The sequence below is a fragment of the Gadus morhua genome, chromosome 21 (assembly GCF_902167405.1).
Source record: "Gadus morhua chromosome 21, gadMor3.0, whole genome shotgun sequence".
Taxonomy (NCBI): domain Eukaryota; kingdom Metazoa; phylum Chordata; class Actinopteri; order Gadiformes; family Gadidae; genus Gadus; species Gadus morhua.
In genome coordinates this window covers 802,486-818,259 of record NC_044068.1, presented here as the reverse complement: position 1 = coordinate 818,259, position 15,774 = coordinate 802,486, and the positions used below count along the sequence as shown (strand labels likewise).

Genomic DNA, 15,774 nt, shown 5'->3' with positions numbered 1-15,774 from the left:
AGAACATTAGAACCAGAAGAGGGACCGTGGAACACGACCAAGGGCATCTCAGGATGTTCCGCGTCTGGGAGTACGAAAAGCCTCTTAATCCCCTGGGTAGGAGAACGCAGGAGGACCATGTGACCCCAGAGCCATACAACCCCCAACCAAACCACCACCATGGTCTTCCATGGCTGGGGTACTGAGAACTGAGGGGTCCTCAAGGTGGAGGAGGTGGAGGTGGAGGAGGGAGGAGGTGGAGGAGGAGGGAGGAGGTGGAGGTGGAGGGGGGAGGAGGTGGAGAAGGAGGGGGAGGAGGAGGAGGAGGAGGAGGAGGAGGAGGAGAGCAGACCTGCTCGTGAGGAACAGGACAGTACAGAGCCGTGACGATATCAACGCTTTGCTTACACTCTTAAAGACTTCAAAATGTATATTTTATTGATATTTATAGTTCTGCAGCCTTCCGCCAATAAAAACTATCACCAAGCCTGATTTACACGTCTGGTTAAAAAAGAGGCTGTGAAGTATTTCCCTGTATTATACCGACCGGGTGGCCGTCGGAGAACGAGTTAAATAGAGACATAAATAAAAGACGTGAGAATCCAACCGTTCTCCGTCCTCAACGTCAACAAAGGGACACAGGGTGTGCAAGGCGACCATCTTGAATTTAATATTCACAGTCCACTCTTTATTACTGGCCTACTGTGCTCCACTGGCTCTGTTTTTTTATTGCTTTTTGTAAGAAAACTATGTGATAGAAAACGTTATAATTTGGAGTTTTTCTTAGAAAATATATAAAAGAATAATGTACATTTATAATACACGGGAGAGTGCTCTGGCTTTGTCGTGGAACATACATGTGGTGTTACAGGGTATGCATCAAAACAACAGATATAGGTCACTACACCGTAGCAAGGAACCAAGGAAATACGCAGACTCCGTACAAAAAACTCAAATACATGCATACATACGATACAGTGCCATGCATACAGTCCACTTAGGGCAAAGTACATTATCTGGTACTTTCGCACGTCTTTCCTTTTAATTGAGATTTGTCATGCCTTCTCGCTGTACATACTTGGCAGGGGTCTACGTGATGCTCTAGCCTAGCCTAGCCTATCATGGTGTAGCCTAGCCTATCTTGGTCTAGCCTAGCCTATCTTGGCCTAGCCTAGCCGGGCCTATCGTGTCCTAGCCTAGCCTATTTTGGCCTAGCTGATCTTAGCTTAGCCTAGCCTATCTTAGCCTCCTCTATAGAGAGCCTCTGGTCTATTTGGACTGGAGAGTGCTAGGACGTCTCCAACGTCGGAAACCGAATCTGAACGGGGATGAGGGAGTGCTGGGGACAGAACCGCTGTATGCTCAACCCATCTAAACACTGAGATGCCTCCTGCTTCAGTGGACCACAATGGGAAGAGATGGCTCCTCTCACTGGTCAGCGATCCCCTAAACCGTTCCTATCGGGACGGAATGAACCCCTTTCATTTGCTCTCCACTGAGACGCAGTCCAAAGCTCCGCCCCCTCAGCTCTGACATGTCAGCTCCGCCCTTCACCGTCCCAACTGACCAATAGGGAGGTCCAGGAGAGACCCTGCACCACCACTCTGATCACCTCTATCGTCGTCTCCCGGCGGAGCTCTGCAGACCTCAGCTCTGTGTCGCTATTGGCCGGGCGCCGCCACTGAGCAGCCTTTACCGTCTTGTCTGCCGTCAGCTGTCCTAGCTCATACCGTCAACCCTCTAGGGCGGGGCCTCCATCGAGGACTGCTTTGGTCACTTATAATGAGGACTGCGTGGATGCTGGGATACAGTGTTTCAAACTTAAGATGGAGAAGCTAGCTATACGCCAACTAGGAGCTAGCAACAAGCTGGTTCGCCATATTTTTCGTTTTACGAGCGTCTAGACCTTAACCAATTGTACAGTGGGATCCTGATGGCTGCTGCTTGCCCCGTGCGTTGTCCCCCCCGGTGTGAACAGTTCACCCCCCTTATTGATGATTTTAGATCGAGGTTTGGTTTTAAATCATTCTGCATAATGAATGGATTCACAAATGGTCACAGTCCTACACAAATCCTACACAGATGGCACTAATGTCCGTCAATGAGTCTCTCTGCTGAAGCCAGCTTCTTCCGGTTATCCACGCAGTCCTTCATGAGTTCAGGTCAGGGCCAGTCCGGGAGGAGGCTAACGTTCATGCGCTCAGACATCCCGCCGCTCGTCTCAGGAGACGAGGAGTCCAGTCCTCTCACTGGTCACAACAGAGTTGATCCTTGACAGGGAACCCAGCGGGGAAACACAAAGGGTTATATGTTCATCTAGGTAGGTCATGCGTTTATCGTGTGACAGAACCAGCCGGCTGTTCCCTTCCACCTCGGGGGGCACGGCGGTGTTCCTCGTCTGGAGACTCCGCTCCACGCCCTGAATAACAGACAGCTCTTCCCCCTCGCTGGTGGCCTGCAAAGGGAGCTCACCCACAAAAGTGAACGAAAGTGAAAGTGAAACGAAAGGGGGGCCACGAAAGTGGCACCCCTTTCGTTTCACTTTCACTTTTTTTCACATATGAAAACCGAAAGTGGCCCCTGGACCTAGCACTGACATGGGCGGGTTGGGGGTGCCGCTCTCTCCTCCATCACAGGCTTTAGCTCCACCTTCCACAACGAGATGGTGTCCTCTATCGATGTCTGAGGAGGAGTTCGAGGAGGCCGTCCGTCCCCTTCGGAGGCGCGTCTGGCCGTCGTTCCGTCAGAGGCTGGCTATGAATTGCTTGTGATTATTTGGTTTTAACGTATGTTTTTGTTTTCTACGATGCTGAAGCTAATATTTCCGTGTGGATCGTCGCTCGGTCTTCAGCCTGTGAACCGCGAGGGAGTCGGAGCATTGTGCCAATGAGATGCACCCTCTGTACCGAAGGACTGGCCAATGAGGCCCCTCGCTTTGACCAGCCTGACTCCTATTGCCTGGGGGCCCACAGTGGTGCCCGCCCCTGTGACGTCACGGGACGTTTCCGGGCCCTGGGAGGGGCCAACGCCTCTCAGCCTTCCCGATCACTGACGGATCCCTCGCCCGCTTGACAAGATCAGACGTTGGTCACGTGATCAGGGTTTTCCCGCACTTCGATGCACTCGATCTCCTCCCGCTCCCGCTCCCTCTCGCGCTCCCTCTCGCGCTCGCGCTCCTTCCGCTTGGCTCGCTTCTTCTTCTTGTGCCTCTTCTTGGACGGCGGGAAGAAGGTGAGGAAGACGGGCAGGATGACGAAGCAGTGCAGCACGGTGCAGCCGGCCGTCAGCAGGGAGCATTTGAACAGCGTGTAGGTCAGGTTGGAAGGCACAAACACCAGCGGCACCATCCCGATCACGAAGCAGGACGCGTTCTGCAGGATGGCCGCGCCGTGCTCCTCCAGCGCCAGCTTGATGCACTGCGTCCGCGTGTGCTCGGTGGCCAGGACGAAGGTGTACAGGTGCGGCGCACAGTGGTCCACGGCGAAGTTGAGAGTATAAATAAGGCACAGGATGGAGATGCCGTCCATGCCCACGTTCCACAGCGTCATCAGGCCCAGGACGCCCAGCTCCACCGAGGTAACGGTGAGGATCAGCCACAGGTTCCCCAGCGGGTTGATGACCAGGAAGAAGGTGAGGATGAGGATGGTGAGCACGCTGAACCCTGAGGTGAGGATGGGCGAGATGACGGAGGAGCTGTAGCGGTCCATGAACACGAAGGTGGGGTTGAAGGCGATGAACTTGATGCTGTTGATGAGCATCAGCGGTCGCAGCTTCTCCAGCAATTCCACCACCTCCTCACGCTTCTTCTCCGCCGTCCGCGCCACCAGGTACATGCGCGAGGCGATGATGTCGTACTCGTCGCTCTCACGGTTCTTGGAGAAGATGATGTCCTCCGTGAAGTGCTGGTACTCCGGGCTGCGCAGGAAGGAGCCCTTGAGGATGTGGATGAACTCGTTCTTGGTGGACGCGCTGACGTTGGCCACGCGCAGGTAGTGGTAGAAGTTGTCCATCCAGGAGATCTTGTTGAAGCCGTTGCTCAGCGTCTTCAGGTGCTCCTGCACCGTGGAGTTCCAGTACTCGATGGGCTCGTAGATGTAGAAGCCGATGACGGGGCTGTAGTTGCTGAAGTACTTCTGCTGCGTCAGCGCGTACGAGACGCTGGGTGAGTTGCTGGCCAGCAGGTTGACCACGTTGGAGCCGTCGCTGATCTGCAAACAGCCCATGAAGGAGAAGGAGGCGTAGATGAGGTACAGGATGACCACGAAGGGTTTGACGTAGGTGTTGGTGATCCACTCGGTATAGTGCTCCCGCAGGAAGTGCTGGATGAAGTGGTTCTGGTAGGGAACGCTGTCGTGGTGCGTGGACAGGTCGTGGCCGTCGCTCATCATGGTCTTGAACCAGGTGGGCTGGCGGGCCAGGTACTCCACCGACGGGATCTTGCAGCAGAACACGCTGTGGTAGCGGTTCTGCTCCAGCTGGCCGGCGAACACCAGGCAGGAGCCGTAGAAGGAGAAGACGTAGAAGTAGTTGACCAGGACGGCCACGCACATGCTCTGGCAGAAGATCTTCACGGACTCGATGTTGGTGAAGGGGCTTGCGCCCATGCCGAAGGTGATGATGTAGAGCGAGCTGGTCATGGTGTAGCACACCATCACGTCGGCGAAGGCGTCGGCCACGCGCTCCTTGAAGGGCAGGTTCTCCCGGGTCCGCCGCCAGCCCGCCAGCAGCTCGAACACGCCTTTAGTCCCGTGACCTGGAACACAGGGAGGTCAGAGGTCAGAGGTCGTCAGGGGTTCCATGCACACTCGGAAGGAACGTTGGATTATTTTACAGTGACCATATTAGGTCACGGTCATCAAAAGGTGTGACGGGACCTAAGAAAGAATAAAGGATCAAAAGTGGAGCAGAGTTATTTTGGCTATGCGCATCATGTAAGGTGTCTTCTCACACGTTCAGTCCCTCGTGTCTAATTTGGAATGCCTAGCCGCTACAATGGTCACTGTAGAATAATCCAACCACGTTCCTTCAAAGTCTTCACAGAGAGGGGGGGAAGTCACAGACGGCCCTCTGGCATTGGGTCGGCTGGAGAGAGCGAATCAATGTGCTGCATGTAGCTCTACAATGACATGACATATTACTGACTTTTTAAAAAGTAGTCAATGTATGGGAAGCGCTATCGATCGGGGGGATGATGAAACGACGGGCCGAGGGAGGTCGATGTGAGCGGAGCTCTGCATTAGCCTGGCTGCTGGCCTGAGCCTCTGGTCAGAGCAGCACATCGTAGCAGACCGGACCGACGGAAAGGTACATCCGACCTACAATAGATGAGGTCTCTACTGGATTTCTGTTTCTGCAAGTTTCCAAGGATGTTCTGGGTTAAAGGGTGCATTTAATGTGTGTGTAAAGAGTTACCGGGATTAATCTACATGTCTCTCTGGGTTTGGACGTTGTCTGTAAAGATCGGGATGTGAGTTCACAACCCAACAAACTAACAGACAACTCACAACATTCAATTGTCAGAAGCAGAGTTCACATGTTTCCAGGCAGGGTATCCTTACACTGTTGTTAATTTCCTGGATGTACAAAGTTAATTAACTATAAAGGTAAGGGAAGGAAGTAGATAAGTTAATGAGTTAATCAACTCTAAAGGCCAATAAATAGATTAGGCCGATATAACGAGTGGAAAGCTTTTAGTTGTATTAGGCTGTCAGTTGATTGGCAGAGAGAGAGAGGGAGACGTATGAAACGCATGCTTGGCTTTGTTCGTCAATGATCAATATTGCAACATTCAATGAAGCTACATTTTCTTTCCTTCATTTGGGAAAGTATAGAAAAGAGCAGCTGGTGATGGCAGAATGAAATGGAGAGAGACACACACACACACACACACACACACACACACACACACACACACACACACACACACACACATACACACGCATACACATACACACGCATACACACACACACACCGCCCCCTCGTACAGCAGAGTGTGTATGCGTGTTATAGTGTATACTGTCTAACCCACTTAATGACCTGTCTCTGTACTGTCTATCCCCTACCTGCTCCTTAAAGACCTGTCTCTGTACTGTCTAACCCCTACCTGCTCCTTAATGACCTGTCTCTGTACTGTCTAACCCCTACCTGCTCCTCAACGACCTGTCTCTGTACTGTCTAACCCCTACCTGCTCCTTAATGACCTGTCTCTGTACTGTCTAACCCCTACCTGCTCCTTAATGACCTGTCTCTGTACTGTCTAACCCCTACCTGCTCCTTAATGACCTGTCTCTGTACTGTCTAACCCCTACCTGCTCCTCAATGACCTGTCTCTGTACTGTCTAACCCCTACCTGCTCCGTCTCTTTGGGTGGCAGTGCTTTCCTCTACGGTAGACTCCTAGCTGTCCGTCAGTCTGATCGGGGCTCTCCCCAGCCGTGGTACTAACCCCCCCCCCCCCCGGAGAGGAACCCCTCCCAGGGAGCTTCTGAGGGTTGTTCCTTGTCGCCGCGGAGACGAGCACACTACTTGAGCTGTCATGATTCACCGTCCCCACGGAGACAGGCGTGCCGCTGAGCTGTCATCATTCAGCGTCGCCATGGAAACCAGCATGCTATTGAACTGTCTGTCGTGATTCTCCGTCACCACGGACACGGGCCCGCTGCTGAACTGTGATGATACGCCTTCGCCACCTTTGACCTCTGGGTACCCTCGGCGACCGTTACCATGGTGATCCCCCAGCCCCCCCCCCCCCCCCCCCCCCTCCCGGCCCCCGGTCGCGGTGTCAGCCCGTTGCCACCGGAGACCGACGTGTCAGTTCCACTTTGAGTCTGAAGCCTTCCTCCCAGACCTTACTACGGTCACCGTCGTCAGGACAACCCTCGGCTACCGACCGACATGCTAACCACGTGCCTGGTTGTCATAGTAACGGACGTTGACGACCACGTGGCGCTGTGATCACGCTCGCAGGAAACACAGCCAGATAATTAGTGTACACACACACACGTGCATACACATACGTACACGCACACCTGCACATACCTTCAAACACACACACCCCTTCAGACACACACACCTACACGAAAACCCACCTCTTCTCTCTCACACACACACACACACACACACACACACACACACACACACACACACACACACACACACACACACACACACCCCCCCCCCCCCTCTCCCGGACTCACCCATGGCGAAGAAGGGGACCCCCAGCAGCGTGGCGTTGAACTTCCCGTCGGAGATGACGAAGATGCCGGCGGCGGTGACGCTGGCGATGCAGATGGTCAGCACGCCCAGCAGCCCCAGGAAGGGCTTCCCCCGCAGGCAGTCCCGCATGGAGGAGGACACGGTGGCGGCCAGCAGCACCAGCACCAGGCTCACCAGCACCTCCCCCTTGGCCAGCACGCCGGTGCGGTGGAAGTCCCGCCACAGGCTCCCTGAGGTGAGCGACTGCACCTGCAGCTGGTCGGTGGCGTGGGGGGGGCGCAGGCGGGCCAGGCGCCGCACCAGGGCGCAGAACTCGCTCTCCCAGCGCTCGGCGATGGCGTCCTGCACGGGCGGGCCATGGTTGCGGAGGTAGTAGGTGATCTGGACGGCGCGCGCAAACTTCACCTGCTGGTCGCGGCTGTTGGGCGAGAAGGACACGCCCCCCAGCTGGTGGGCGATGAAGGACACGCGGCCGGTCTGCGGGGGGGGGGAAGGGGGCGGGGGGCGGGGTTAATGGCGGTACAACAAACCAGCAGAACACCTGAGGAGGACCTGCCGGCTCCTCCTCACTCCCACCTCTCCTCGCCTCCTCTACTCTTTGAAACAGACGACACCGTTAGCTGTAGCTAGCCGCAGCTGAGGCTAGCAGCTATTAAGCTAGCACGCCGCTGAGGCTAGCTGCTATTTAGCTAGCCCATCGGGTGCGTTACGATAGCAGCGCTAAAGCAGTCAAGTAAGATTTTGAGGAGTGATGTCATGGTTTTAATGATGACATTTTTTAATGATGTCGTGTTTTTAATGATGTCATGGTTTGAGGACTAATGTCATGGTTTTAACGATGTCATGGTTTTAATGATGTCATGGTTTGAGGAGTGATGGTTTTAATGATGTCATAGTTTGAGGAGTGATGGTTTTAATGATGTCATGGTTTGAGGAGTGAGGTCGTTGTTTTAATGATGTCATGGTTTGAGGAGTGATGGTTTTAATGATATCATGGTTTGAGGAGTGATGGTTTTAATGATGTCATAGTTTGAGGAGTGATGGTTTTAATGATGTCATGGTTTGAGGAGTGAGGTCGTTGTTTTAATGATGTCACGGTTTATATGATTTCATGGTTTTCATGAAAGTTTTGAGAAGTGATGCCTTCAATGTGTCCTCCTGCATTGAGGGGGGTGTGGGGGTTTTTGAGCAGGTGTTCCCACGCAGTGAGGAGCAGTAGAAGCGGTAGGATGTTATGCAGGATCGGTATAATGAGGTCGTCTCATCAGCAGAGCATCTGTCGCTTCACAAGAGGAGGTCCTGACGTCTGATTCTCCTCCTCCTCTCTCCCACCTCTCCTCAGTCCTCGTTCAGCATAAAGAAATATCTCAGGTTGCACTAGCAGTGAAACTTGGTGGCTGGGAGTTGTAGTTCAGAGGTAGTTGTTGTTGTAGTCCTGCTACAGTTGCTGCTCTTTGAGCTACTCCTATAGATAGTTTATGAGAGGTCCTTATACTTGTTTTATTTTTTTTCATTTTTTATGCTTTATTATAGAGAGAGATGGAGAGGACGGTATGGGAGACAGAGTGGAGGGTATGGGAGACAGAGGGGAGGGTATGGGAGACAGAGGGGAGGGTATGCGAGACAGAGGGGAGGGTATGGGAGACAGAGGGGAGGGTATGGGAGATAGAGGGGAGGGTATGGGATACAGAGGGGAGGGTATGGGAGATAGAGAGGAAGGTATGGGAGACAGAGGGGAGGGTATGGGAGACAGAGGGGGGGGTATGGGAGACAGAGGGGAGGGTATGGGAGACAGAGGGGAGGGTATGGGAGACAGAGGGGGGGGTATGGGAGACAGAGGGGAGGGTATGGGAGACAGAGGGGAGGGTATGGGAGACAGAGGGGAGGGTATGGGAGATGGAGAGACATCCACCAAACGATCACGAGCAGGATTTGAACCCGGGTTGCTGCGTTCAGGACTGTGCCTACATGGTTTGCGCTTTAACCCGGGACGCCACCAGGTCTTTATACTTCTGATCAAATGCTATTTTATACAAGTAGTTACAGGTGAACAGGTGTAACGTCACCTGTGTCCGCGAAAGACTCAAGACTCACTTGTTCCGACTCTGAACCAGACTAGACTCTGCATAGCCTCCCCCCGTTTGTCTTTCTTCTGACAAATGTAATCTGTGCTCTAAATGTACAATGCAAATGTACTCGTGTCATTAAGGTCACGAAGGTAAAGCTTCTGAGGGAGACTCTAACTTTGACTTCAGGAAAGTTCAGTAAAGTTTTTTCTACTTCTCCCACGAAGCGTCTGTCCTCGCGCTAACACCATGTTAACGTCCAGGCTAACCTCCCGGGAAGCGCTTGGCTGACGTCAAGGCTTATGCCACACTATTGCCATGCTAGCACCCAGGCTTATGCTAGGCTATAATGAGAGTTACATTGGGCTAATGTGGAGCTAACTCTGGATGGTTCAGGCTGCGTTTGTGTGTCTTTGTCTGGCGCACACAACGCAGCTGTGTGAATGTATTGTTTCCGAGCAGAGTGTTTGTAACGTAATCGTCGGTAATTGCTCGGGGATCTCAGACGGCTCAGGCTCTCGTTGCCGTCGTGTAATTGGTTGAATCTCAGATTAATCTAAAGGACTTTCACAATGAGCTCTCATCGTGGACTGGCTAAAAATCACAGCAGCTGGAAGACCTTAGTTCTCAATTTAAATAATGCCGTTAGACACCACCCAATGAACACAGTGCATCATAACGTAACTCCGCCCACTAGCTGATGGGTTCCTCATCATCTCATCGTTGGCGCTAAATTAACTAAATGTGTAAGAATCGACATGGTACAGTACATACATAGTACACAGTACAGCACACTTAAAGTATCTAACTAGTGTATGTTATATAATGGTTTAAGAGTTACAAAGGGATAAAATGTAGTTGCAGATAAGATATTCACCTTGATCAACTCTAAAACATCAGAAGTTGGCAATTAGCAATGCTCCAATGTTAACATTACATGCTATACATGCTAAATACACACAGACCCTAATCGGAGGAGATTTCGTGCACCGCTTGCTAAATCACTCAACGGTCGTGACTCATTCACATTCTCGTCCTCCAATAGGGTGCCTCCGTCTCCCGTCGTCACGGAGATGAGGCTCTGCCAATAGGGTTATGATTTATGAGGTCATAAAGCACGCCGCGACCTCCGCGTGACTTTGCTGAACTGCCTGGTGACGTCCAATCACGGTCAACCCTTACCCCCCCCCCCCCTCCCATCCCCACCCACCTGACCACATGGTATATAAATATACAAGTACTTCTGTAATACTTAACATTGCTCTATAAATACACTTCTATGAATATTTGTTGGCAACGGTGAAGCATATTCTGGGATACGAGGTGCCAAGCAATATCTTAATGAACTTCCTTGCTGTGCTCATATTTGGGTTAATATTGTTCCGATGTATGGCTACCCTGCTGTGAGATGATATATTGGTATGCTACAGTGCTAGCATAAGATGGCGTCATCAAGCTAACTCAGTCCTACTCAGCACAGTATATCCATACACAGTGTATATGTAATGTAACCTAAAACACAGTTTAAAGTGTCTGACTGAGGTTTAATACCGTGTTTAGGTTTAAGTACTTTATGAATGAAATTAAAGTATGGCTTATTGGCTTTATAGCGTGAGAGCAGAGGCTTAGTTATCAAATAAGGCCCCTCTGGTATTTCTCTGGCCGTTATTTTGAATTACACTCAAACTGAATTGAATGAGATTTGAATGCTGTAGGGTATCATGAAACTAAATCATTATGTTGCGTTTGTGTCGATATATTTCAAAGGATACCTGAAAGTCTGGTGGACAGTGTCTCTGTGAATGGTGACAGAGTTTAAGTTGTAGCTCCATTATGAAATTAAATTGAAGATATATTTGTATTAATATAGTGGCTGTGTGCTTGGCTTCTGGGTATTACATCCAAAACACATTTATGAAAGGACTAGTAAAGAGATTAGACAACGAGAGATAGAGAAGACAAACTACAAGAGATAGATAGAGATGACAAACTAACAGACACGAAGAACCCAAACTACTAGTGATAGAGATGAGAAACTACGAAAGAAAGAGATGAAAGACAACTAGAGATAGAGATGACTAACTACTAGAGATAGAGATGACAAACTACTAGAGATAGAGGTGACAAACTACTAGAGATAGAGGTGACAAACTACTAGAGAGATAGAGGTGACAAACTACCATAGAGATGACAAACCAGAGATAGATACTGATGACAAACTATAGAGATGGCAAACTACTAGAGAGAAAGAAGACAAACTACCAGAGATAGAAAGACAAACTACTAGAGATATAGATGGCAAACTACCAGAGATAAAGAGGACATACCAGAGTTAGAGCTGACAAACTACCAGAGATAGAAAAGCTAACTACTGGAGATGGAGATGACAGCTACACTGTTATATTTAAATGGCTTCTCCCCATCCTTTCACTATCTGCACATTAACTAGTAAAGTACTACACAGTACACACGGGAGTACTCATCTCTGCTCATTAAAATAAACGTAAAGTGACGTGTGTGTTATAAAATATAAAACATGAACTCACAACCTTCTCTGTACTGCAGTACAACTTTGATCTGCGGCTCACAGACCAACAAACCAACCTTATCTGTAGACCGTTATGTTCCGAACAGACCATGACATTATTCATCATGAGAGAGGGAGAAAGAGAGAGAGCAAGATGTTCTATCGCTTCTCCAGTTCGGTTTAAACGGCGGAGAATGAGCCCCCCCCCCCGCCCCCACTGCGCCAGCCTCACACGGAGTCCCGCTGGAGACTCGCTGCATGGGGCCCTCAGTCTCTCCCCCCCCCCCCCCCCCCCCCTCACCCCGCTCGCTCCCCCCGGTTGTTTAAGAACAAACCGACCGACCGACCGTTCCATAACCCCCGCAAGGACCGCTCTGGTGCTGCAGCCAAGACACACACACACACACACACACACACACACACACACACACACACACACACACACACACACACACACACACACACACACACACACACACACACGACCCCCGTTCATTCACAAAGACAGCCCTAGCCAACCGCTGCAGCAGCAGCAGGAGCATTTCTCTCATTATTCACTCACTCACTCACTCCCGCGTTCGCGACGGCGGTGACGTCAGCCAGACGGTTGGAATAAAAAAAAGCCTCTTTAACGTGTTAGCGTGCGGCCCGCGCGACGCCGCCGGTTTAACCGGGTGCAGAGCGGGGTACGGGTACCGTCTCCCTCTCGGTGGTCGTCCTCACCTTGAGCGTGGTGTTGGGGTATCCGAGCGGCACCTTGTGCACCGAGCTGTTGGCCAGCACCGCAGACCGGATGTCCTCCAGCACCGTGACGATGTCGTCCCGTAGGCAGCTCTTGTCCCGGTGGCTGAGCACGCACAGGTGGGCGAAGGTGTAGTTGAAGCCCTTATAGTTGACCTGCAGATCCAGCACCTGCTGGTGCACGAGCAGCACCTCCCGGGCCAACTCCAGCACGTTGCCCCCGGCCCGGGCCAGCAGGATGAGCCGGCCGTAGCGCCCCGGGGTGTGCAGGTCCGAGTACAGCTTGTGCTTGGACTGGTCGATGGGGAACAGGCTGTTGGCCAGGCTGCGCTCGATCTTGGCCAGGCTGTGGGTGGGCGCCACGAGCGCCTCCAGGTCGGTCTCGGGCTCGAAGCGGCTGAGCACCGTGAAGCCGAAGATGATGGTGAGCACGGCGGGCACGGTGAGGAAGAACACGGGGTGCCTGCTGACGAACAGGCCGAGCCAGTAGAATGACGCCTTCAGCCCTCTGTGGAGGACCTGCCGCAGCATTCTCCTCCGACCGAGCATCCACGCGCCTCATCCGCCTCGCGCCGAGCCAACACACACGCAGACACGCACGCGCACAGCAGCCGCTACGTGCACACATGCGCGCGCGCACACACGCACACACGCATGCCGCTACACCTGGAACACAGCAATGCAGCAATTCGCGGAGGAAAGATGGACGCAAGCGACGGACGGAGGGGTTTGATGCGGCGTCAGTCGACGGGAGCGGACCGTGTGAGGCTCGCGACGGGCCATCCCGCCTCCGGTACTCCCGCTGCTGCCGCCTCGCGACGCTGGGCTCTGCATGCGTGCGTCGGCTCGCCTCCACACTGGTGCACACGCGCAGCCACACTCGCGGTACCGCGACTGGTTTCTGTGTTTAACCGAGTCCATGTGGTGGGAGGAGACAGGGGGGGGGGGGGGGAGGGATCGGGAGGAGGGGGAGGAGGAGGTGGCTGCTGGTTATTTTTGGTCCAGCGCTCGTGCAGCGGCGGGAGAGTTGTGAAATATTCCCGCGCTGCAGGATGGCGGGATGGAGTTGGCGGGGATCCGCATCATGAATGGATGACAGATCTCACCGGACGACCCGACTCGGTACCTGCTGCGCGAGGACTCGGACTGTACCGGACCGGTGTAGGGGATGATGTGTTCTCAAGGGGACGCGCACAGCCCGCGGACACGGCTAAGCCCTTAGCTCCCCCCCCCCTCCCCTCTGTCATTGAGTGTTTGCTGATAAAGTGTTTTATGTAGCCCCGCGAGACGTGGACGCTCAATGTCATGTGATGACGGGGTGTTTTCATCCAGCAGATGTTCCCGCCCCCTGGAGGCAGGCGGGGGGGGGGGGGGGGGGGGAAGAGGAGGGAGGAGTGGACAGAAGGGAGGAGGATTAGAGAAGATGGATGAGGAGGAGATGGAGGAGAAGGAGAGGAGGAGGAGAGGAGATTCAGAAGAGGAGAGGAGGAGAGCAGAGGAGATGGAGGAGGAGGAGAGGAGGAGAGGAGAGGAGAGGAGGAGAGGAGGAGGAGAGGAGAGGAGAAGGAGAGGAGGAGGAGAGGAGGAGGAGTAGGAGATGGAGGAGGAGAGGAGAGGAGGAGAGGAGATTCAGAAGAGGAGAGGAGGAGAGCAGAGGAGATGGAGAGGAGGAGAGGAGAGGAGGAGAGGAGGAGAGGAGAGGAGAGGAGGAGAGGAGGAGGAGAGGAGAAGGAGATGGAGAGGAGATGGAGGAGAAGGAGAGGAGGAGAGGAGAGGAGGAGGAGAGGAGGAGGAGATGGAGGAGGAGGAGAGGAGGAGATGGAGGAGGAGAGGAGATGGAGGAGGAGAGGAGAGGAGGAGAGGAGAGGAGATTGAGGAGGTGAGGAGAAGAGAAGAGTATTCACGAGCCCTGTAGAGGGATGCCATAAGTTGAATGTAAAGTGTGCTTCAGTCTAAGTCCTCTCTTGACATTGAAGTCCATCCTTTGAATGGAGAGTGTGAAACACACTTCACCCCACAGTGACATCACCACAGGCTAATCCCCACCTGGAGGGGCTAACAATAGGGAATTAGAAAAGCAGAAGGTTAATACCTAAACTAATGCTAAAAATACCTATTAAAGACATTATAGCCTTTATTGGCTAAACAATATACTTGTGAATGAATGTATACGTTAAAAGTAATAATAATTAACAGTGCTCAGCAATATTAAATGTAAAAATACTCAAAAACCCGACAGCCACCAACTATAGCTTATGTTTAAAATAGAGAGGAAAATATACAATTTCTTTATATTATTTTTATTTGTATATTATATCATATTTATATATATATATATATATATATATATATATATATATATATATATATATATATATATATATATATATATACATAATTAAATAATTGGGTTTTTGTCAATACCCAAAGAATACTACTACCAATATTAATAACATCCCCCCTCTGTTAAAGGTCCAGTATAACTACCAGACACACGTGCTATGATATGAACCCATCCAGCTGTAACGTGTTCTTAAACTAGGCTCCACTACTTGAGCCCATGAGTCATGTGATGATGTAATGTGGGCGTGTCCTCCGGGCTGAGACCTCAGTGTTCTTCTGCATCGTGACAACATGAACTCCTCACAGACTCCCGTCATCACTCTCATTTAGACTCTGAATGCACGCCAAGGCACACCTTCAGCAGATCCTACTGATCTAGAACATAGAGCTCTGATTCAGCATCATAGAGCTCTTTCTCCTACTGATCTAGCTCTATAGAGCGCTGATCTAGAACCATCTGATTTAGCACCATAGAGCTGTCTCCTACTGATCTAGCTCTATATAGCTCTATGTCTCCTACTTATCTAGCTCTATAGAGCTTTATCATACTGATCTAGAACCATTGAGGTCAGATTTAGCACCATAGAGCTGTCTCCTACTGATCTAGCTCTATATAGCTCTCTGTCTCCTACTGATCTAGCTCTATAGAGCTATCTCATACTGATCTAGAACCATAGAGCTCAGATTTAGCACCATAGATCTGTCTCCCTCTCATCCAGCACAGTTTAGGCTGCTATAACTGATAGACTGAGCTGTGATGAAGACCAGACTGCTACTGTGATAAAGGAAAGTCTTTCACTGTGATGGAGAACACACTCTCACTGTGATAAAGCGCTGACTGTGACCCATAAAGGACAGACTGAGCTGTGATGGAGAACACACTCTCACTGTGATGAAGCGCTG

General features: G+C 51.6%; 1 protein-coding gene across 1 annotated transcript; it reads right to left on the bottom strand.

Annotated features, from left to right (window-relative positions):
• Positions 1-391: 391 nt before the first annotated feature.
• On the bottom strand, positions 392-13,426 carry ptchd4 (patched domain containing 4). Its single transcript, XM_030345130.1, has 3 exons — positions 12,511-13,426; positions 7,176-7,671; positions 392-4,732 (listed from the first exon to the last, which is right to left on the bottom strand). The coding sequence occupies exons 1-3, from the start codon at positions 13,075-13,077 to the stop codon at positions 3,057-3,059; spliced, it is 2,739 nt and encodes a 912-aa protein (XP_030200990.1). The 5' UTR covers positions 13,078-13,426; the 3' UTR covers positions 392-3,056.
• Positions 13,427-15,774: the final 2,348 nt, after the last annotated feature.

Bases quoted from the DNA above. Each gene is read 5' to 3' on its own strand.
- ptchd4 (XM_030345130.1), bottom strand. From the start codon at position 13,077: ATGCTCGGTCGGAGGAGAATGCTGCGGCAGGTCCTCCACAGAGGGCTG. The intron at 7,672-12,510 runs GTGAGGACGACC...CCCCCCCCGCAG, and splicing joins ACCCCAACACCACGCTCAAG to ACCGGCCGCGTGTCCTTCAT. The intron at 4,733-7,175 runs GTGAGTCCGGGA...CCTGTGTTCCAG, and splicing joins GGTCCCCTTCTTCGCCATGG to GTCACGGGACTAAAGGCGTG.